Source organism: Odocoileus virginianus, chromosome 25, assembly GCF_023699985.2.
Source record: "Odocoileus virginianus isolate 20LAN1187 ecotype Illinois chromosome 25, Ovbor_1.2, whole genome shotgun sequence".
In the NCBI taxonomy this organism is placed as follows: domain Eukaryota; kingdom Metazoa; phylum Chordata; class Mammalia; order Artiodactyla; family Cervidae; genus Odocoileus; species Odocoileus virginianus.
The window spans coordinates 19754291-19772944 of NC_069698.1; the positions used below are offsets into that span (position 1 = coordinate 19754291).

Consider the following 18654-nt stretch of genomic DNA (forward strand, 5'->3'; position numbering starts at 1 on the left):
TGGGAAAGATTGAGGGCAGAAGGAGAAGGGGACGACAGAGGATGAGATGGTTGGATGGCATCATGACTCAATGGACATGGGTTTGGTTGGTGATGAGTTGGTGATGGACAGGGAGGCCTGGTGTGCTGTGGCTCATGGGGTCGCAAAGAGTCAGACACGACTGAGTGACTGAACTGAACTGAACTGAGGTGGCACTGAAGAAGAATTTCTAGAGAAAGAAAAAAACCTGAGACAGTTCAAATTAGCTACAGGAAGAAAAAAAGAGAACTCTACACATACAGGTACCATAACTAAAAATACGTCAGAGTGAGAAAGAGTACAGTATATACAGATGCATATGAGAAGGGTTCTCAGACAGTAAAATGACATGGCTAGTAAGGAAGCATGGCACTCACTTGATCCTTTCGTGCTAGAGACTCAATAAATGGATTTATACTGAGGAGGAGCATAGTAAGATTGGGATTTCATATATATCAATCACACAGGCAACTTTACGGATGAATGATTTAAAGGCTATGAAGCTACAAGAAGGAAACACAAAAAGTGATGTAAAAAAGTTTAAGATAAATGGGACCTGAATGAGAAAAAGAAAGATCATATGTGACAAACAGTTAAGAGACAAAAGGAGGACTTGGTAATTAATTAAAGGTAGGGGGCAAGATTAAGGACTGCTACACATTGGAAAAGGAAAATCCAGGAAAAGAACTGACTTGAAGGAGATGGTGATGAATTCTTTTTGGGACCTCTTTTAATTTGGGGTACTCTGGGACATCAAAGTGGAGATACTTAGCAAACTATTGGATATACTGGTCTGAAACTCAGAAAAATGTATCTAAAGATACACAATTGGGATCCGGCAGAACTTAGGTTATAACTAAAATAACAGTTTAGATAAGATCATGTAGGGAGAAAATGTACGGTTATAATAATGGTAATCCAAGATGGAACCAAGAAAAACATTAACATTTAAAGGGAAGGTTAAAATAAGAAAGGAAGGAAGAAAGAAAAGAAAAACATAAAAGGAAAAAGAGTAGTCAGAGGAATTTGTGGAAAATGAAGACAGTGTTATGTCATGCAAACCAAAGGAGAATTTCAAGGAAGAAATTATTTTCAAAATCAAATGCAAAACACAGCCCAAGAGATGATCACTAAAAATGGGATTCAGTGATCTAGAAGTCACTGATGATCTTAGCAAGATCTCATTTATTACATGAGATGTAAATCAAACTGCTGTACAATGGCAGGTGGGGGGATGTTAGAGAAGTAAAGAGGAGATAGGAGACATCATCACTCCTTTGAGAGATTTAGATGAAGAGTAAAATGAGACTGGAAAATACTTCCTAAGAAAATGTTGAGTTAAGGGAAAATGCTTCCTCTAAGAAAATTTTGGCTTATAGACAAAACGTATGCCTTACATCAGTTCAGTTCAGTTCAGTCGCTCAGTCGTCTCCGACTCTTTGCGACTCCATGGTATCTACCAAATGCTGAGAATTCCATGTACTTAGCAAGAACAGCAAAATTAAATTGTGCTACAGACTTTTCAACAAGAAACAAATAACGATGATAATGCCCAAAGAGAGGAGGTCATGACTCTCTCACTTAGTAGCTGAATGATCCTGGGCCAAGTGTTCAGTCCTTTGCTTCTCAGTTTCCTCATCTATAAAATGGAGCTGACAACAGCACTTACAGGTTTTGTAAGAATTACATAAGATACAGATACAATGTGCTAACACAGTGCGCTGGCTTAGACTAGCACCTCAAATTTGTCTTTGTTGAGGATAACAGACAAAAAGTATATAGTGCTTAAACAGCTTCACTTTTTAACAGGCATATTTAGCTGTGCATTCACAAGTCCTTATGGCATCTTGATTTACAGGTTCATAATAAGATTCAAAAAATAGGTCGCCATTAGTCCACTTAGGGAAAAAAATACAAAAGGAAAACAAAACAAAAACATATATGCGTGTGTGTGTGTGTGTATATGTGTGTGTGTGTGTGTATATATATATATATATATATATATACACAAGTCATTTCAGTTGTGTCCAACTCTTCATGACCCTATGGGCCATAGTCCGCCAGGCTCCTCTGTTGATGGAGTCTCTCCAGGCAAGAGTACTGGAGTGGGTTGCCATGACCTCTTCCAGAGGAGCTTCCCGACCCAGGGGATCGAACCCACATCTCTTATGTCTTCTGCATTGCAGGCAGATTCTTTACCGCTGAACTACTGGGGAAGTCCTATATAATGTGTGTGTGTGTGTGTGTGTGTGTGTGTGTGTATGTATCTCTTATAAATCAGTAAAAGCAAAACCAAGTAGTCAATTGTAATTTCAAATTCAAAAGAATCTTTCTCTTCCTTAACACTGAGCTACAATTCTCATTAATTTCTGTAACAAAGTATACACTGCAGAGACTTGTTCATCTTTGTGTCAAAAATGAATTAAACATAACTCTGAATAGTAATAAGTGCTGTAATGTTTTCTCCCCTTTTAATTTACATATGCAGTATTCTTTAATGATGTAGTATGCAACTCTTCTAGCCAATCCAAAGAGACAAGAAAGATTCAATTATTCTCCAGCTCTATAAGCAGTTACATATTTTTCTTATATATCAGAATTTCATTACTGCTGAAACAGGTATAAAGATAGCATACAGTGAAAGATCTTATGATCAATAATCAACGAGTCTGAGGATCTGGCAGAAATGCCTAAGAATACATTCACTTTCAAAATATATAGCCTCATTATTGCTAAGACAAATGCTGTCAGCTTTTAAACAAAACATCTTTTTTTTTTTTCTGAGAAAATAAAGAATAAAAGCATCGGAAAATCTCCACATCAAAATAATAAAAGTACAGATCTACAATTAAGATGTCATTAAGTGATCTGAATTGACATGATAATTTAAGAAAACATCACATATGCAGTTTGGTGGTTATAGTAAAATGTACATAGTGGCCAAATTTATATTCAGAAATTTCACACTCAGATCTTTAAGTCAGTAGTATAGTTCCTTCCAAAAGTCCTTAAGATCTTTTTCTCGCAAGGAAGTCTGTTTAGCAAAAACATCATTTCTTGGATGAATTAACCCAGCTGTAAATTCGTATACAGTTAAACATCCTCACTGCACACCCTCATTGTCTTTTTTTTTTTTCTCTGCTCTATACTTCAAGTACAATAGTCACTGGATTGCCAAAAGCACCAGGAAGAGCAGCACTGAGAATACAGAACTGATTTTTATGTCTTTGTAATTTGACAGACAAGCAATTAGAGCTAAGATGTTTGGTTTTTAATGTTAATTTAAAAAATTTAATTTGTAATATCATAGTAAGAAGATGCAACCCTTTCCCTCTGTTTAGTAAATTCTCACTCTATGAGACTTAAATAACCAAAAAAAAAAAAAAAACCTTCCCCCCCCCCCCACCCCCGGAGTACTATACAATAACTGAAAACCATACTGTTGGTACTGAACACTGAAAAAATAGTGTCATGTTAAAGATGAACATTCTCAGGTAAAATACACATAAAACTCATTTCACATAATTGTATTACTTTCTACCCAAACTTGATAGTTATTTCAAATATTGTAAGTGGTATTTCTCAGTTAATAGAAAGTCAATTTCACCCACTCAGAATAACCAAAAATTCTTATGATGTGTCACACAGTGTTATGTTGTGTGACAAATTAGGGGTAAAAAGACATGTGCTGAAGTAAAAGGTAGTTCGGAGGGTAAAGATGCTATCTCTGTCATCCTCCACAAAATAATTGTGGCGGCACTGGAACAGTCAATACAAAGGAATGCAGGAGTTACCCCACGTCTGGACTGAGCACCCTGTTTGTACCAATCACTGTCTAGCTGTCACTGCTCCATTTGCGGCAGTTAGACCCTTACAAAGAAGTGATTCTTTGATTGAACCAGCAACAACCTAGACTCAACATGTAATGAGAAACACGATTTCTAAATAACTTGAATGAATTTGATTCCTGGTAAAGTCAATGCAAAATATCAAGGCTAATTAAACAGCTATTATAAGCATATATGATAAGCATTGCTCATAAACACCAATTTGTATATTCCTGTATTCACTTTTTCCCCTTAAAATGACATTGAGTTAAATGTCTGAAGCAATGCAAGCATATTAAAACGTAAGCGTCTATGCAGATAATGCAAACCACATTTCTTACTTTAGACAGCAAGATATTTATATGGGACAGAAGTCAACTATGAAAACGAAATCCAGGTACCTCCCCTGGATTTCTTTTATTTTTCTACTGGTGTCAGTCAAGAAGCATTTATTTCATATCTCTGTTGATGGGGTGTTCCCAGGGCAAGACGGGTCCAGACCAAGTTCATTCGGTAACGAGCCTATTACACCCTCCCCCCACGTCAACACAGGTTTCCGGTTTGGATGCCCCCAAGTAGTACAGCTCCAAACTGAAGGAGCAGCAAACCACTCAGAGGAAACCAACAAGAAATTTATCAAATCACCAAGTCTAATGGCACTCAAGGGTCAACCGCATCCTGCCTCCTGGAAATGCTCAGGATACAGCCGAAGGAGAAACCTGGGGACGGGGCGGGGCTGTTAAGGATCTTGTTATCAGAGAGAGGAAGCCAGACTGCCCAGGTGAGACTGAGGTAGGGCGCGTCCGAAGAGACAGGGAAGCGGAAAAGTGACGCACGAAGGCGGTCACCTGTGGGGCCACTTGATCCAGCCCCGCCCCCAGGGACAGCAACAAGAGTCAAGGCCGGAAGTCCCCCAAATAAGCCTGGGAAACGCAGAGCTAGGCCTTTTCGGCCAGGCACGGAACTCACCATCCACGGTTTTCTTCTTGAAGAGGGACGCCATGGTCAGGGACCGCACCCGGGCAGCCCGGCTCGGCCCGATCCGGCCAGCGAGTGAGAAAGAACAAGGAGAGATATGACAGCCCCTCGAAGGGTTCGGGATGGCAGAGCGGATGGGCACTTGAAGAGGGCGGGGTCTGCAGTTAGGCCCCGCGGAGAGCGGGTATCCACGAAGCCTGCCGCAGCCGAGTTGCCCGGAGCTCAGGTGACCGCGAACTAAGACACTTTTTGGAGAAGTCACTTCTAGGCGGCGCCTGCGCGTTTGCGCGCGCGCCTGCGCAGTGCGGCGCCTGAAGCCGCGGCTGCTGCCCTCACTTCAGCGGCTGCCCGCTCTCCAGCTTGCATGGGTCCTGGCGCCGCGAGGGATGCACCGCTTGCGATGCTAGCAGTACTTGGGGGATCGCGGGCGGGCTCAGGTGGCTTCTAGGTCCGGGTTCCGCGGACCTAGGGACAGAGATGACCCTTAGCGCTCTCCGTGCCCACCAGGAAGCTGGAAGTAGGGGGTCCCCAGAGTCCCCTAGGACAAGCCTGGGTCGTCCCGGAACCAGTTGATTTATGACCAGCCCCTTGCTGTATATATCAAGCCTTTCATAAGTGCAGGGGCTGATGATAATGCTAAGGTCCGTGCCCTGGTGGTGTTTGTCTTGGGAGTTTTCCGCGGTGACTGGCTCAGCAGTCTCCCCGACGCCCACCCGCGCAGCCCCCTGCGGGACCCAAGGCGCTCACTGCGGCCCTGGGCCCGGGGCTCCTATCACCCGGTGTGGGGCTCCAGGGATCCGGTTTCTAGGCTTGGAAGTGGCCGGGAGAAGGGTGGGGAGCAACTTTCTTAATGCAACGTGTTTTATTTAGTGCTCTTGACTGGAAACAAAAAGGAAATCCACACACATTTGGTGTACACCGGTTTTAATGTCTCCAACTCTGTTTTTTAATATCTGTTTCTTGCAGTTGCTCAAGAAAAATTGCTGGCTATACTGTGAACCTATTAGAATACTGCTGCTGCTGCTGCTAAGTCGCTTCAGTCGTGTCCGACTCTGTGCGACCCCATAGACGGCAGCCCACCAGGCTCTGCCGTCCCTGGGATATTAGAATACTACATACCTGTATATCGGTGTTCACTGTGGAACAAAAGCTTTATATTATGTACAAGGAAAAGCATAATGAATTATTTAAAGAATCCTTCTGTATATAAGCATAAATGTGGGAAATACTATGTTTGGATCAAGATCTTAAATTCATTGTTCATTTTTGTGTGTGTATGTGTCCCTGTCCCTCCATCCCTCCTTCCCCCGCTTTCACTCTCTGTGTGTTTGTATTTGTACACATCTCTGTTTAATATATTACTTTGCTATTTATAATTTTAATTTTGCATTGAACTCTTTCTCCCAATCTCTTAGTGCTTTAAGCAACACTGCCTTCCACAGGATGAAAACAATAGTACTTTTCCCCAAAGATGTGATTTCTGGTAGGAAGACACCTCAATAACAGTATCAGTATTATCAGTCACCTCTGGTTTTATGAATTATGTCTCAAGGATTTTTAAGTATTTGAAGCAGTCAGATTTCCCCTCTTCATTTATCCCCCTGTAGAGACATCAAAGCCTTGAGGGCTAACTCTTCTTCCTGCCATTTCTACTAAAATTTAGCTAAGAATCTGCTCAGGAAAACTTTCTTTTCTCAGGAAAAGTATAATCGTCTTACTCCTTCTCAAGTTATTTGAGATATTGTGGGAAGCTGAAAAAGTGAAGAAATGGGAAAAAAGGTAAGCAGGGCAGTCTGTGCACCCAAGGCCTGGCCTTTCCTGGAGTAAGCTCTATGGCAGAGAGGCAGTTTACCCTGGCTGCCTGTTGTAATGAATGGCGTTGAGCAGTGCTTGAATGCCTGAGAGGCAATAAGCTGTTATGTGTGTAGTGATCCTCTTCTTCCCTGCTGCAGTCACCCTTGTTTTATTACTCCTACACAATCCCCCCCACTGACCCAATTGTAACAGTTGGGAAAATGCCAGAATACTTAGCAGCAACCATATGGAAGACCTTCCAAAAGTGCACAGCAGGAGCTCAAGATGGGGCTTCTTCATTACAATAAAGACAAAATAGAGATGTGTAGTATTTAAACCCAGCGCTGGAATAACGTCATTCTCCCCTAGTTTGAAGCAGGCTGATAGCTGGATAAGCAAACTGGAATCTATTCTGATTAGTTGGTGGCCAAACTGTACCTGTTTATATTTTATAGATCACTCAGGGAAGGAAATGGCAACCCACTCCAGTATTCTTGCCTGGAGAATCCCATGGACAGAGGAGCCTGGCGGGCTACAGTCCATAGGGCCGCAAGAGTCAGACACGACTGAGCGACTAAGCCACCACCACCACCTTGTGGAAGGGTGTGTACACTTAAATATAACTGAGATTTAAGACATCGAGGAGTCATAGGGGCTTCCCTGATAGCTCAGAATCCTCTTGCAATGCAGGAGACCCCAGTTTGATTCCCAGGTCAGGAAGATCCACTGGAGAAGGGATAGGCTGCCCACTCCAGTATTCTTGGGCTTCCCTGTGGCTCAGCTGGTAAAGAACCACCTGCAATGCAGGAGACCTGGGTTTGATCACTGGGTTGGGAAGATCCCCTGAAGAAGGGAAAGGCTACCCACTCCCAGTATTCTGGCCTGGAGAATTCCATGGGCTGCATAGTCCATGGGGTCGCAAAGAGTGGGACACGACTGACAGACTTTCACTTTCAGGGAGTCATAAAGTAGAACACTATGGTATTTTTCATTTCTTTAAAACCAACATTTTCACATACAAACTCACTGAATCAACAAGAAACATGTATGAGCATAGTGGACAGAGAAAACTTTCTAATGTTATTTTTAGATCTTAAGAAATAATGATTTAATATCTTATGGTAATTATGGCCCAATACTAGTCTTCCAAATTATTCATTGAAAAATATTTGTTATATTCCTAATGACACATACCATGTTATGTGTTGGGGACATACTATGAAGAAACAAATTGCGTTCCTCCACCATTTTCTCTTACCATTCTACCAGCTTTTCGTCTCTTATCATTCACTTACTACATTCCAACTCCAATTCTCATGTGTGGGATTTTTTTTTTCCACACCAAGCAGTTCTCCAATACCATCTGGGTGTCCTACAATTTAACTCAGTTCCAACAATTCCAACACTATTTCCTCAGAGATAGCATTAGGTCCCAAAAGATTCCACCCACCGCCCCCCCCACCTTAGGTGCCAGTTGCAAGTCCAGATTGTTAACTGTGCCTCTAACCAACCAGCTATAAACTAGATGTTCCTATAACCCTTCACCCCCACCTTTGAATGCATACTAAGTCACTTCAGTAGTGTCTGACTCTGCAACCCTATGGACTGTAGCCCACCAGGCTCCTCTATCCATGGGATTCTCCAAGCAAGAATTCTGGAATGGGTTGCCATCTCCTCCTCCAAGGGATCATCCCACCCCAGGGATCGAACCCACATCTCTTATATCTCCTATATTGGCAGGCAGGTTCTTTGCCACTAGGGCTACCTGGGAAGCACCCCCTTTGGGTTTAGTTAGTTTGTTAGATTATCTCAACAGAACTCAGGAAACCAGTTTACTCACTAGACCAGTGGTCTCCAACCTTTTGGCACCAAGGACAAATTTCGTGGAAGACAGATTTTCCGCAAACTTGGCAGGCAGGGAGGGGGTTTGAGATGATTCAAGTATGTTATATTTACCATGCACTTTATTTCCAATCTAATACTGCTGCTGATTTGACAGGAGGTCCCAGCCAACCTCCCCAGAGATTGGGGACACCTGCATTAGACTACCAGTTTATTACAAAGGATATTAAAGGATATGAATCAACAGTCAGGTGGAGGGATAGCTAGAGCCAAGTTCTGAATGCAGGATCTTCTGTCCCCATGGAGTTTTGAGCCCAGACAAGGTGGCATGTGGATGTGTTCTGGCTCACCAACCTGGAAGTTCCCTAAACCTCAACCTTTTGGATTTTTAATACCTTATAAGGCAGGACTGATTAAAAAATTGATCAGTGATGACTGAACTCAATTTCCAGCCCCTCTCCCCTCTCCAGAGGTTGGAGGAAGGAGACTCAAAATTCTAACCCTCTAACACATGGCTCGTTCCTCTCATGACCAGTCACCATCCTAAGAAGCTTTACAAAAGTCGCTTTATTATCATAAACTCAGTGTGTTTGAAAGAGGTTTGTTATGAATGTCAATACATATTTATTGCTTTTATCACTTATGAATTTTCAAGGGTTTTGGAGCTTTATGTCAGAAATGAGGATGAAGACCAAATATATATTTCTTTTTATATGTGATGATAGCATACGTGTCCATCACAGAACAAGTTTTGGCTCAGTGTAAAGAAAAGAGCTTTCAAAAGCAGAACTCTTTGAAAACAGGATGCATGCTGGATGAGATAGTAAGCGTTTTGTCACAGAAGTGCTCAAGCAGGAGCAAGTTGTGGTAGAAAGAATTCTTTTGAAGAATCAAACGCCTGATTGGAAGGTTTCTAAGTTTCTTTTAAATTTTGAAATTCTTTTATGAATAAAATATAGCTCAGCCCAAATATCTTGGGATAGGGTGTTCCATTCCCTACAAGTAATGCCATCAAATCTTATTGGCTTCACCTTTAAAGATACGGTAAAGCCAAGAGGATAAACATATTTTAGGGGTTTTGGATCATCTTGATTCAGGTAACCTTCATTTTCCTCCAGATCATAACCATCTATGTAATTGGCATTTCCCTGCTTTCATCTTCACCTCACTCTTCTTTTGTATCAGTATAGAGACAGAGTGGTCCTGTCAAAATGTGAATCAGAGCAGAGCATGCTATTCTATTTCTCAGAAGGAGATCAGCATAATCTCAATACTTATGTCTGGACTACACATACAAGTGTGAATGTGCTCACACTCACACACACACACACCTGTTCCACAGATTGAACTTCAGCAACCATCCAGGTTGCTTTCCTATTCATTTCTCTTCATTGTGCATCACTCACATGGAACATAATTGTTTACATGCGATCCTAAAAAAATTATGCCATTAGTTATCTACATGGAATTTCTGATAGAACTCCCTTTCATTTTATTAATTTTTGAATTACATCAAGATTTTAGTCAAGTAAAAATTTTAGTGTTTTTAAAAAATATGCATTCCTATTCGGTCTTCCCATCCTATTCTTGATTATGGATAATTGTAGCCCACATATAAAAGTTTCATGCATCCCTGGAGACATTCATTCATGTTTGTATTGATTCACTTATAAGTACTTTAGAAACTTAGGGCAGAAAGAGTTGTTGGCAAAATTCAAACATCTCTTATTTCTTGAAACACGTAGCAGTTAAGGGAGAAATCAAAAGGCTTTTCACAGCTGTCCAGCTGGCAAGGTGCTGAGTCAGAATATGTGGGGACAGACTCCTTTGCTGAGTCTATGCTTCGTAGTCAGTTTTGTTGGCTCTTGTCGGTTACCACGTGGCTGTGAGTGGGTAGGCTGTGTGTACTCAGGCGACGGGACAGCGAAGAGTGTGGGCTGTCTCAGGTTGCTGCTTCCCACATTTGCTGACAGAGGAACCCAAGGTTTGATTTCAAGGAAAGGTATGTTAGAGAAGGACCTCTTGTTTTATCTTCACTTGCTGGCTTCCATCTCTTGTCAGGGCTCAATATTTATACATGGATCCCCCTCTCTCAGCTTCTCCAAATTCAAAGCAGAGAGGCATCACTTATTCCATCTGACTAAAATAAAGGACCAACACTCAAATGGGATTATCTTAAACACATGTATATCCATTTCAAGCCAAATAATGTATGCAACATTTATGCACCAAATAATGTGTGCAAGCCAAATGCAACATTTTCCCATATTTTAGCATGTTCACCATGTTTTTGCATTAAAATTTCAAATATTCCCTATAATTTCTGCCTCCATGCTTTTATAGTTCCAGAAATTCACCTCATTTTTCTCTTTGTCAAATCTTGCTTTATAAAATATCTGCTATAAAAAATGAGTTGGACAAGGCAGACATTTAGTCAATGAAAAGCTAAATGAGTACCCTAAATGTGTATGGCTGCACATCATTGGTTTTATAGTCACAAAGTGTTCTTGTGTTATTTGGAATATGTAACAGTGTTATCCTTTTTGAAAAATAAACTAAACTTTGCCCTGAATTTCTCAGTGTTAATAGGAGTTGCACATGAGTAAATCAAGACTGAATTTGTGCCCCCTGGCACAACACAGCATATGTGTATATTTGCTCTTCAATCAATAAGAATTCTAGAGTACAGAGCTACTACCATACAAAATAGAAATGAACTTCAACATAGGGGTAATGGATTTGCTTCTTCAATAAAATAAACCTTAATAGCTATCTCACTTTCTATTTCACACGAATAGAAATTAAGAAAGGCTCTGGATATTAGATCTTGGTAAATTAGTAAGTATGAATAATTTACTAAAACAATGGCATTGAACTTTCTATACAAATACATTGACCTTTCAGAGTAGTACTCATTTCAAGCTACATTTATGTGGCTTTCTTGTCATTGCTTATTCAGTAACAAACAGTGAAAGAGCACATGTACTATGAAATATATAGTGCTAGTTAGTAACTCTGAAAGTGAAAGTCACTCAGTCATGTCTGACTCTTTGTGACCCCATGGACTGTACAGTCCGTGGAATTCTCCAGGCCAGAATTCTGGACTGGGTAGCCTTTCCCTTCTCCAGGGGATCTTTCCAACCCTGGGATTGAACCCAGGTCTCCCCCATTGCAAGTGGATTCTTCACCAGCTGAGCCACAAGGGAAGTAACTCTGAGGGATCTAAAAATGAGTTAGACATGAAGATTGTTCTAGAGAAGTTAAAAGTCTATTACAATTACTAGTGGTGTGTCAAGAGTTAAACAATTTAAAAAGATAAATGTACTCCTCTGGGGCTTTCCTGGTGGCTCAGTGGTAAAGAATCCACCTGTCAATGCAGGGGATGTGGGTTTGATCCCTGGGTCAGGAAGATACTCTGGAGAAGGAAATGGCAATCCACTCCAGTATTCTTGCCTGGGAAATCCTGTAGACAGAGGAGCCTGGTGGTTTACAGTCCATGGGGTCACAAAACAATTGGATATGACATGAACATTCACACATGCACTCAAGAATTAAATGCCACACTATATGGTCTCTTGAGGTCACTAACAAAATTGCATCTTTAATTGAATGTATGACTATAAATTTTAAGTTTGGAGATCTTTCAGATAGTTGGGCTACTCAAAAAATTGGCCCAGAAGCTCAAAGATGCCCAAGAGTAGATGAAAAGTTAAAATAATTTTGAAAATAGTTTTAGTTATTTTTAATGCAAAAAAATGTAAGAAGGTCTAAAGTTCATAAACTGGACCTTGTTGATAGACACAAGTGCAGTGATCAGTAATATCTATGTACAATGTTCATATGTTGGAGGAATGCTGTATCACATTTTCACAGTTTAATATGAGGATTTCATATCTTCTCTCTCTATATGTGAAAATGACAGTTTAGGCTACAAACTAGCCTTTTCAAAACATATAATTAAAAATTTAATATTTCTATATTATAAAAATTTAAGACAATCACTTATAAAAGAAGTCTGGGCACTCAGTTTGTTGAAATCTTGTTAATATGTATTTAGACACAGTTGTGAAATTCTCTCTAGCTAACTTTTTACATAGTCTTCACAATAGTGCAAACAATAATCATATTTAGTGATTATCTGTTCCATGTACAGCGTAAAGAAGTATAAAGAAATATTTGATAAGTTAGTTGCCAAATTAAAAATAACATATTTTAGTGATGACGAGTAACCCTACAAGAAAAGTAATTGTATTAGAAGGGTTAAATTTGTATTCAAGAAGAGAAAGCTGATTTGATACATCAGAACAGACTTCATAGTTTAAAACCATTTTTATGAAAACAGCTGTTGCATTTGGAGATGTGGAGAGTCTAAGTGCAAGTCTGAGATCAGCTGGAATAGGAAACTGGCTTATAAAGAAGGCTGTTCAGAAGTTGTTTATTCCCAACTTTTCCCTTGAGTGGCTACCCTCGACTTTATTACCAGAAGGATGCTGTATGATTTTCCTATTGCTGCTGTAACAAGTTATCACAACCTTAGTGACTTAACTCAAATGTAATATTTTAGTTATTGAGCCTGGGAATCTAAAATGGGCCTTAATGGACTAAAATGAAGGTTTCATCAGGGATGTGTTCCTTCTAGAGGCTGCCTGAATTCTTTGGGCCCTTGCTCCTTTCTTCATCTTCAAGTCTTGCAGGTTAGCATATTCAAATCTGTCTCTGACACTGTCTTCTAACCTTCTACATGGAAGGTAACTTGTGATTACATTGGACGTGGTCAGACACTCAAGGAAAATTTCTTTGTTTTAAAGTTAGCTGATTAGCAACTTGAATTCCATCTAGACACTGATTTCCTTCTGCCATGTAACAAAGCATATCCATAGGTTTCAGGCTTTAGGAGGTAAACTTCTTTGAGGAATAACATTCTGCCTGCCAGAAGTGAGGCTGTGTTTTTCATAAAAAGTGTGAATCATTGGGCTGCATAGCATTCTTTGGGATATTTGAGTTGTAGATTGTTTCCCCTGTGCTTTGGAACACCACCCATGTGGTTAAAGAGCACTGTTGACCCCACTGACATGGATAGACTGCTCTTTTCTACTACAATACATCATAGTCAGGTGTGTTCAAAATATTAAACTATCCTATTTTCATTTTGTGGGAGTATTCTTGATGCTTTCTCACATCAGCTCTAGCAAATTTCTATGAAAGGGAGTAAAAGATCTTTGGACAAAAGCCTTTTGTCCAAAAGATCAGGATCCATCAAGATGGAATTTTCCGTCCTGACATGGAATTTTTCACTGAAACAGACTTGGCTTAATGCTTTGTTCTAAATTCTTTCTTATGGATATAGTACATTTGTATTTAATGACAGTTTTATTTAATTGGTATTTATTTTAGACTCAAACTGCATTCATAGTACTGACAATCAACATATTTAAATGTTTAGATGACTGACTGCCTTTTTCTTTTATCCTCCACATGTGTTTGACAACTTAGGTTTCAATAAACTTTATATCAAGTCAACAATATTCAACCATCATTTAGCATATAATTTAAATATTTTTCAAAAATACACTTTGGATTAATGCCACTCAGTTTTATTGTAAGAAATAAATACATTTCCTGGAGAAGGAAATGGCAACCCACTCCAGTATTTCTGCCTAGAAAGTGCCATGGACAGAGGTACCTGATGGGCTGCAGTCCATGAGATCATAGAGTTGGACATGACTGAGATCCTGAGCACAGACCAGAATGCTCAATAATTTACTCAGTCATTTATTTCTTCATTTTTTCATTCACTTGTGCTAGAATTTTAGAGGTGAAGGGGATCTTAAAAGTTATCTATTACAAGCTCTTCATTTTACAAATAGCTATCATGACCCATAACAAAGAATTGCCGAGGCTCACTGTTGGTCAGTGTGAGTTCTACAAGGAACTCCAGTGACTCAGGTCTCAGGTCAGTGCTTGTCCTGTCCTATAGATCTGTCTTAATAAAGAAGCAGATAATAAAGAAGAATAAAGAAAGGATCTGGAAGGCAGCCTCTGAGAAATGTGCAGGCATTGAGACATTTTGGTTTATGAAGAAATGATGGTATGTTCCTCCCACTTTCAGTGCCCAGGGTATAATTCATGTAGCTCATTGAGGTCAGTTGTGTAAATATGAGAGATCAGCCCTTTGGGTAAACTCCCCATTCTCTTGGATACATTTCAGGATACATTTGAACTAGGAAACTTTTTTTCAACAAGTGATTTCTGCCATCAATACGGAGATTCAGAACACTAATATTTTTATAAGTATATTCTGATTTTAATGAAGACAGAAAGTTATTTTAGGTCAGAAGCATAAATGGCAAAGCTGAACTCAGTTCCTGAAAGGAACGATCCAGGAAAGGGTTTGGAAACATGAGGGTGGGATTGGGAACATGAATGAGGGTGAGAAGCCTTTATCCACAATCTGCTAAAGAACTTAGAAAGTGATGAAGGCAGTTCTCATGAACAAGTCAGAATATACACATGCACTCAGCTCATCATTCAATTTCTAAACCATTAGAAACAGTTCTTAAGTCTCACAGTTCCCTCAAATTCAGTGTAAGGTTATTCAAGTTAGAATGGTGAAATAGAGACTGACAGAAAATACTAGTATTCCTTTGGGACACATTCTGCATTTAAGAAGCAAAAGGCACAAAAATAGACAGGGCAAGCATTTTACCTAAATTAAAATCATGAAGATGCAGTATCTTCCAGAATATGGTTTAAAAATTGAAAAATAAATTACAAAAAGTTTTATATCAAAATAATGCTTAATGATAAGGAAGACTTCCCAAAATTGAGTCAGAAATGTTGGTCAGATAAGTCATATAAATACAAGTATAAATTATGGTTAACCATCATTTTGGTAATATCTGATGTTACAAAAGTGGGCGGTTGCTTTTTCTACATTTTGCACATAACGCATTACATAGAAAAGCGGGTCTAAGCACAGAGTTCTGCTACCAAGGGAGGATGGGGACTTTCTCCTTGGGGGTCATAAATATAGTTTTCCATCTGCTGGAAACTGTTTAGGTGAAACATGCCTGAAGTCAGGGGCTGGATCAGATGATCTCTGGGGGTCTCTTCCAGCCTTTTGAGTCTTTGAGAGAAATTTCTAATCAGCATGTTAATGACTACTTTAAATTTGTATTCTGGTTTCCTTGAAGATAATTACCAGAAACACTAAACAGTGAACAGCATTTCTAAATGCCTGTTTAAGAGATGAAGAGAAAGAAGAAAGAAATTCTGTTTAAAAAGAAAAGAAAAAAATAGAGGTAAGAGAATGTGACCCACTCGATATCAGAGAAAGCAATTACCTGAGAAGGTGGTATGGTTCGGTGGTCTTGGTAATGTCTGAGAAAGTCCAAGGATGCTGGATCTTTTCCTTGTTCTTAGATGTCTTGCTGTGTGACCCAGGCCAAGTCAGTTGACCTTAGTTTCTTCATCTGAAAATGCAAGACCCCAGGAGTTGTGCTTGATTACCTGACTAATATCAAGGTACAGGAACTAAATGAAGAATGGAATTTCACTTTGGGCTTCATCACTGCTGCAGCGATGACAGATGGGAATCACATGAATTAGGTTAGCTCCTGCGCTTCATTAACTGACAGCAAAAAAAGTCTCAACATGGATGGTAAACTAAACTTTGAAAACACTTAAAAAAATCTTAATTTGGATATTATAAATCTTAATTTGGATATTATAGAGATGATAAATATGGCAAAGATGTATTTAATTTCTACATAATAGAAAATCAACTTTAATATTATTCTGTATGTTCAAGCAATTTAGTTTCTCCAAAATTAGCCAGAGAAGAAAAGGAGTGGGGGAAATACACACTATAGGCCAATACGTTCTCTTTTTGTATCTAGTCTTTAGAGGGGGAAAGGCCTTTTTATTAATATTGATTATCAATTCAATATTGATGTATAGCTGCTTTATAAATAACAAAATGTATCAGTCCAAATTATTTTTCTCCCTATGTACTCCTTTTCTTTACCAGTAGTAAAATAAGTTTAGTCTGAATTTTCATATGTTTCTGACACAAAACGTCATTTACCCTAGGTGACTAAGCTGGCAAGTTCCCACAAGGGTTAAGAGCTTAGCTTCATGCTATTTCCAACACGTTTTTCCCACCAGAGAGTGTTGTTTGTTTTAGTAAACATGTCCTATATGTGTATGTATAACTGAATCACTTCGTTGAACAACTAAAACTAAAATCAAATTGTAAACCAGCTATGCTCCATTATAAAATAAAATTTTTTAAAATGTCCTAAATAAGAAATCAAATGAAGAAGGAATTAAGCTTATACCTAACACAGAAGATAATACTTTCCAATAATAAGCTAAAACTTATCTCTGAGTACTACTAATAATCATTACCTATATTTTAATAAATAATATATTCCACTTACAGTGAAAAAGCCAAGCCCATTCTGGAAAAGTGGTTGGCATTTTGATTAAAGATTGCAATTATAGGCAGCTTTTTGTTCACGAATGTTAAGGGGAGGGCATGGATATCACGGGAAATACTGCTCTATGTGAGGTTTGGGGAATCATAAATCCTGGTTCCGACTCTGCTATTCAGGTTGTAGATGGCATTATACCTTAGTCCCACCATCTGTACAGTATGAATAATCATATTTCTCTAACTCACAGGTGTGTTGTAAAGAGCAGACAATAAAAAGTAACTGAACATACAGCCATCCTCAGAGCCCAGATGATAAGGAAAACAAATGGTTAAGAGATACAAAGTAAGTGAGTTGAACTTCCTAATAAAACTCTGAGAATCACATTTAACCTGATAACAAAATATCTGTCCTGACAATGTTCACCTACCAAGATTCTCATAAGGCTCAATTTTATTCACAAAATGTGCATGATTTGGACTTTTGGTTTTATTCCAGAGTCTGTGAGGGGCAACAAAAGAGAAACACACTTCCCAACCCTGCAGCGTTTGGAATGTCTTATATGAGGGATCAGCAAATGGTATATTCTCACTGTGAATCTATGCAGTATTTAATATTGAATTACAACTTTCATTGAAAGAGTGAAAAGTATACTTTAGTTGAATAAGAGGGACTAGGATGACTGTTAGGAGCCGAAGAAATGCCTTTTTATTCCAGGTATTGACATTCATTAATATGACACAGGTAAAATGCCCAGTAAGCCTTTGTGTTTCTTCCTTAAAAATTTGGAATTCCAAGGATACCAAGTCAATATGCCTAATTCAGATCAAATATTTACCCCAGGATATTCAGATACACTCAGAATAGGCAGGTTAGAGGACAATATAATCAGGCTTCCCTACTGGCCCAGACAGGAAAGAACGTACCTGCAGTGCAGGAGACAGAGGGTCAATTCCTGGGTCAGGAAGACCCCCTGGAGAAAAGAATGGCTATCCATTTCAGTATTCTTGCCTGGAGAATTCCATGGAAAGAGGAGCCTCGCAGGCCTACAGTCCATGGGGTTGTAAAGAGTCAGACATGACTGAGCAACTAATACTTAGCCTATTAGTGGGTTATTCGCAGATACAGGGAAATCTTGGTGAACCAAGAAATCACCCCCTTGACTTCTATAAGCATGTTACTAAATGTATATTACTGAATGTTATTAAAAGTAAGTTAGATCCTTTCCTGTCTCTGCTGCCTGATAAATACCTTTTTGCTTCAACTCCTTTACCCACCATTGAAGAAAACCAGAGTTTTGAAATGTGGGGTTAAAAGTTGTGAAGTTGTGTGTCTCCAGTTCCTTTCTTTGTATGACTTTCTGTGAAGACTTTGTTCTCAACATACCAGTTTGTTTTTTTTAAAGAAAGCAATCTCTTGTCTTCTTTGTTTTGTGAAATGTGAGCTTTATCCAAGAAAAATTAAATAAACAGCACAAATAAATAAGTTGAGGATCTCTGGTTTAGTGTTAGGAAAATCAGAAAGAAAGAGAATTTCAAGGATGGGTAGTCAAAATTGTGAAAATCATGAACAGTGCATGAAAAGTATGGGTGAGAGGAGAAATAAACATAATTCTATAATTTCTTACCAAAACAACAACCAAAAGCATTAGTGAGACCCAAGAACATAGGACATGCATATGGTTCATTAATGAGATGTCTGTAAAAAGATTGGAAATCATGCAGCAGGCTCTGTAACTAAAGGAAAGAGAAATTTCCATA

General features: G+C 39.2%; 1 protein-coding gene across 2 annotated transcripts in view; it reads right to left on the bottom strand.

Moving 5' to 3' along the window:
* CHMP2B (charged multivesicular body protein 2B) overlaps window positions 1–5139 on the bottom strand; it is a 31129-nt gene extending 25990 nt beyond the window's left edge. Inside the window, exon 1 of one of the 2 annotated variants that reach the window (XM_020893269.2) lies at window positions 4815–5139. In XM_020893269.2, coding sequence (XP_020748928.1) covers window positions 4815–4848 — 34 coding nt within the window. In that variant the 5' untranslated portion in view covers window positions 4849–5139. The remainder of the gene's footprint in view (window positions 1–4814) is intronic. The other variant, XM_020893270.2, reaches the window with a different exon arrangement.
* Between the last annotated feature and the right edge of the window lie 13515 nt (window positions 5140–18654).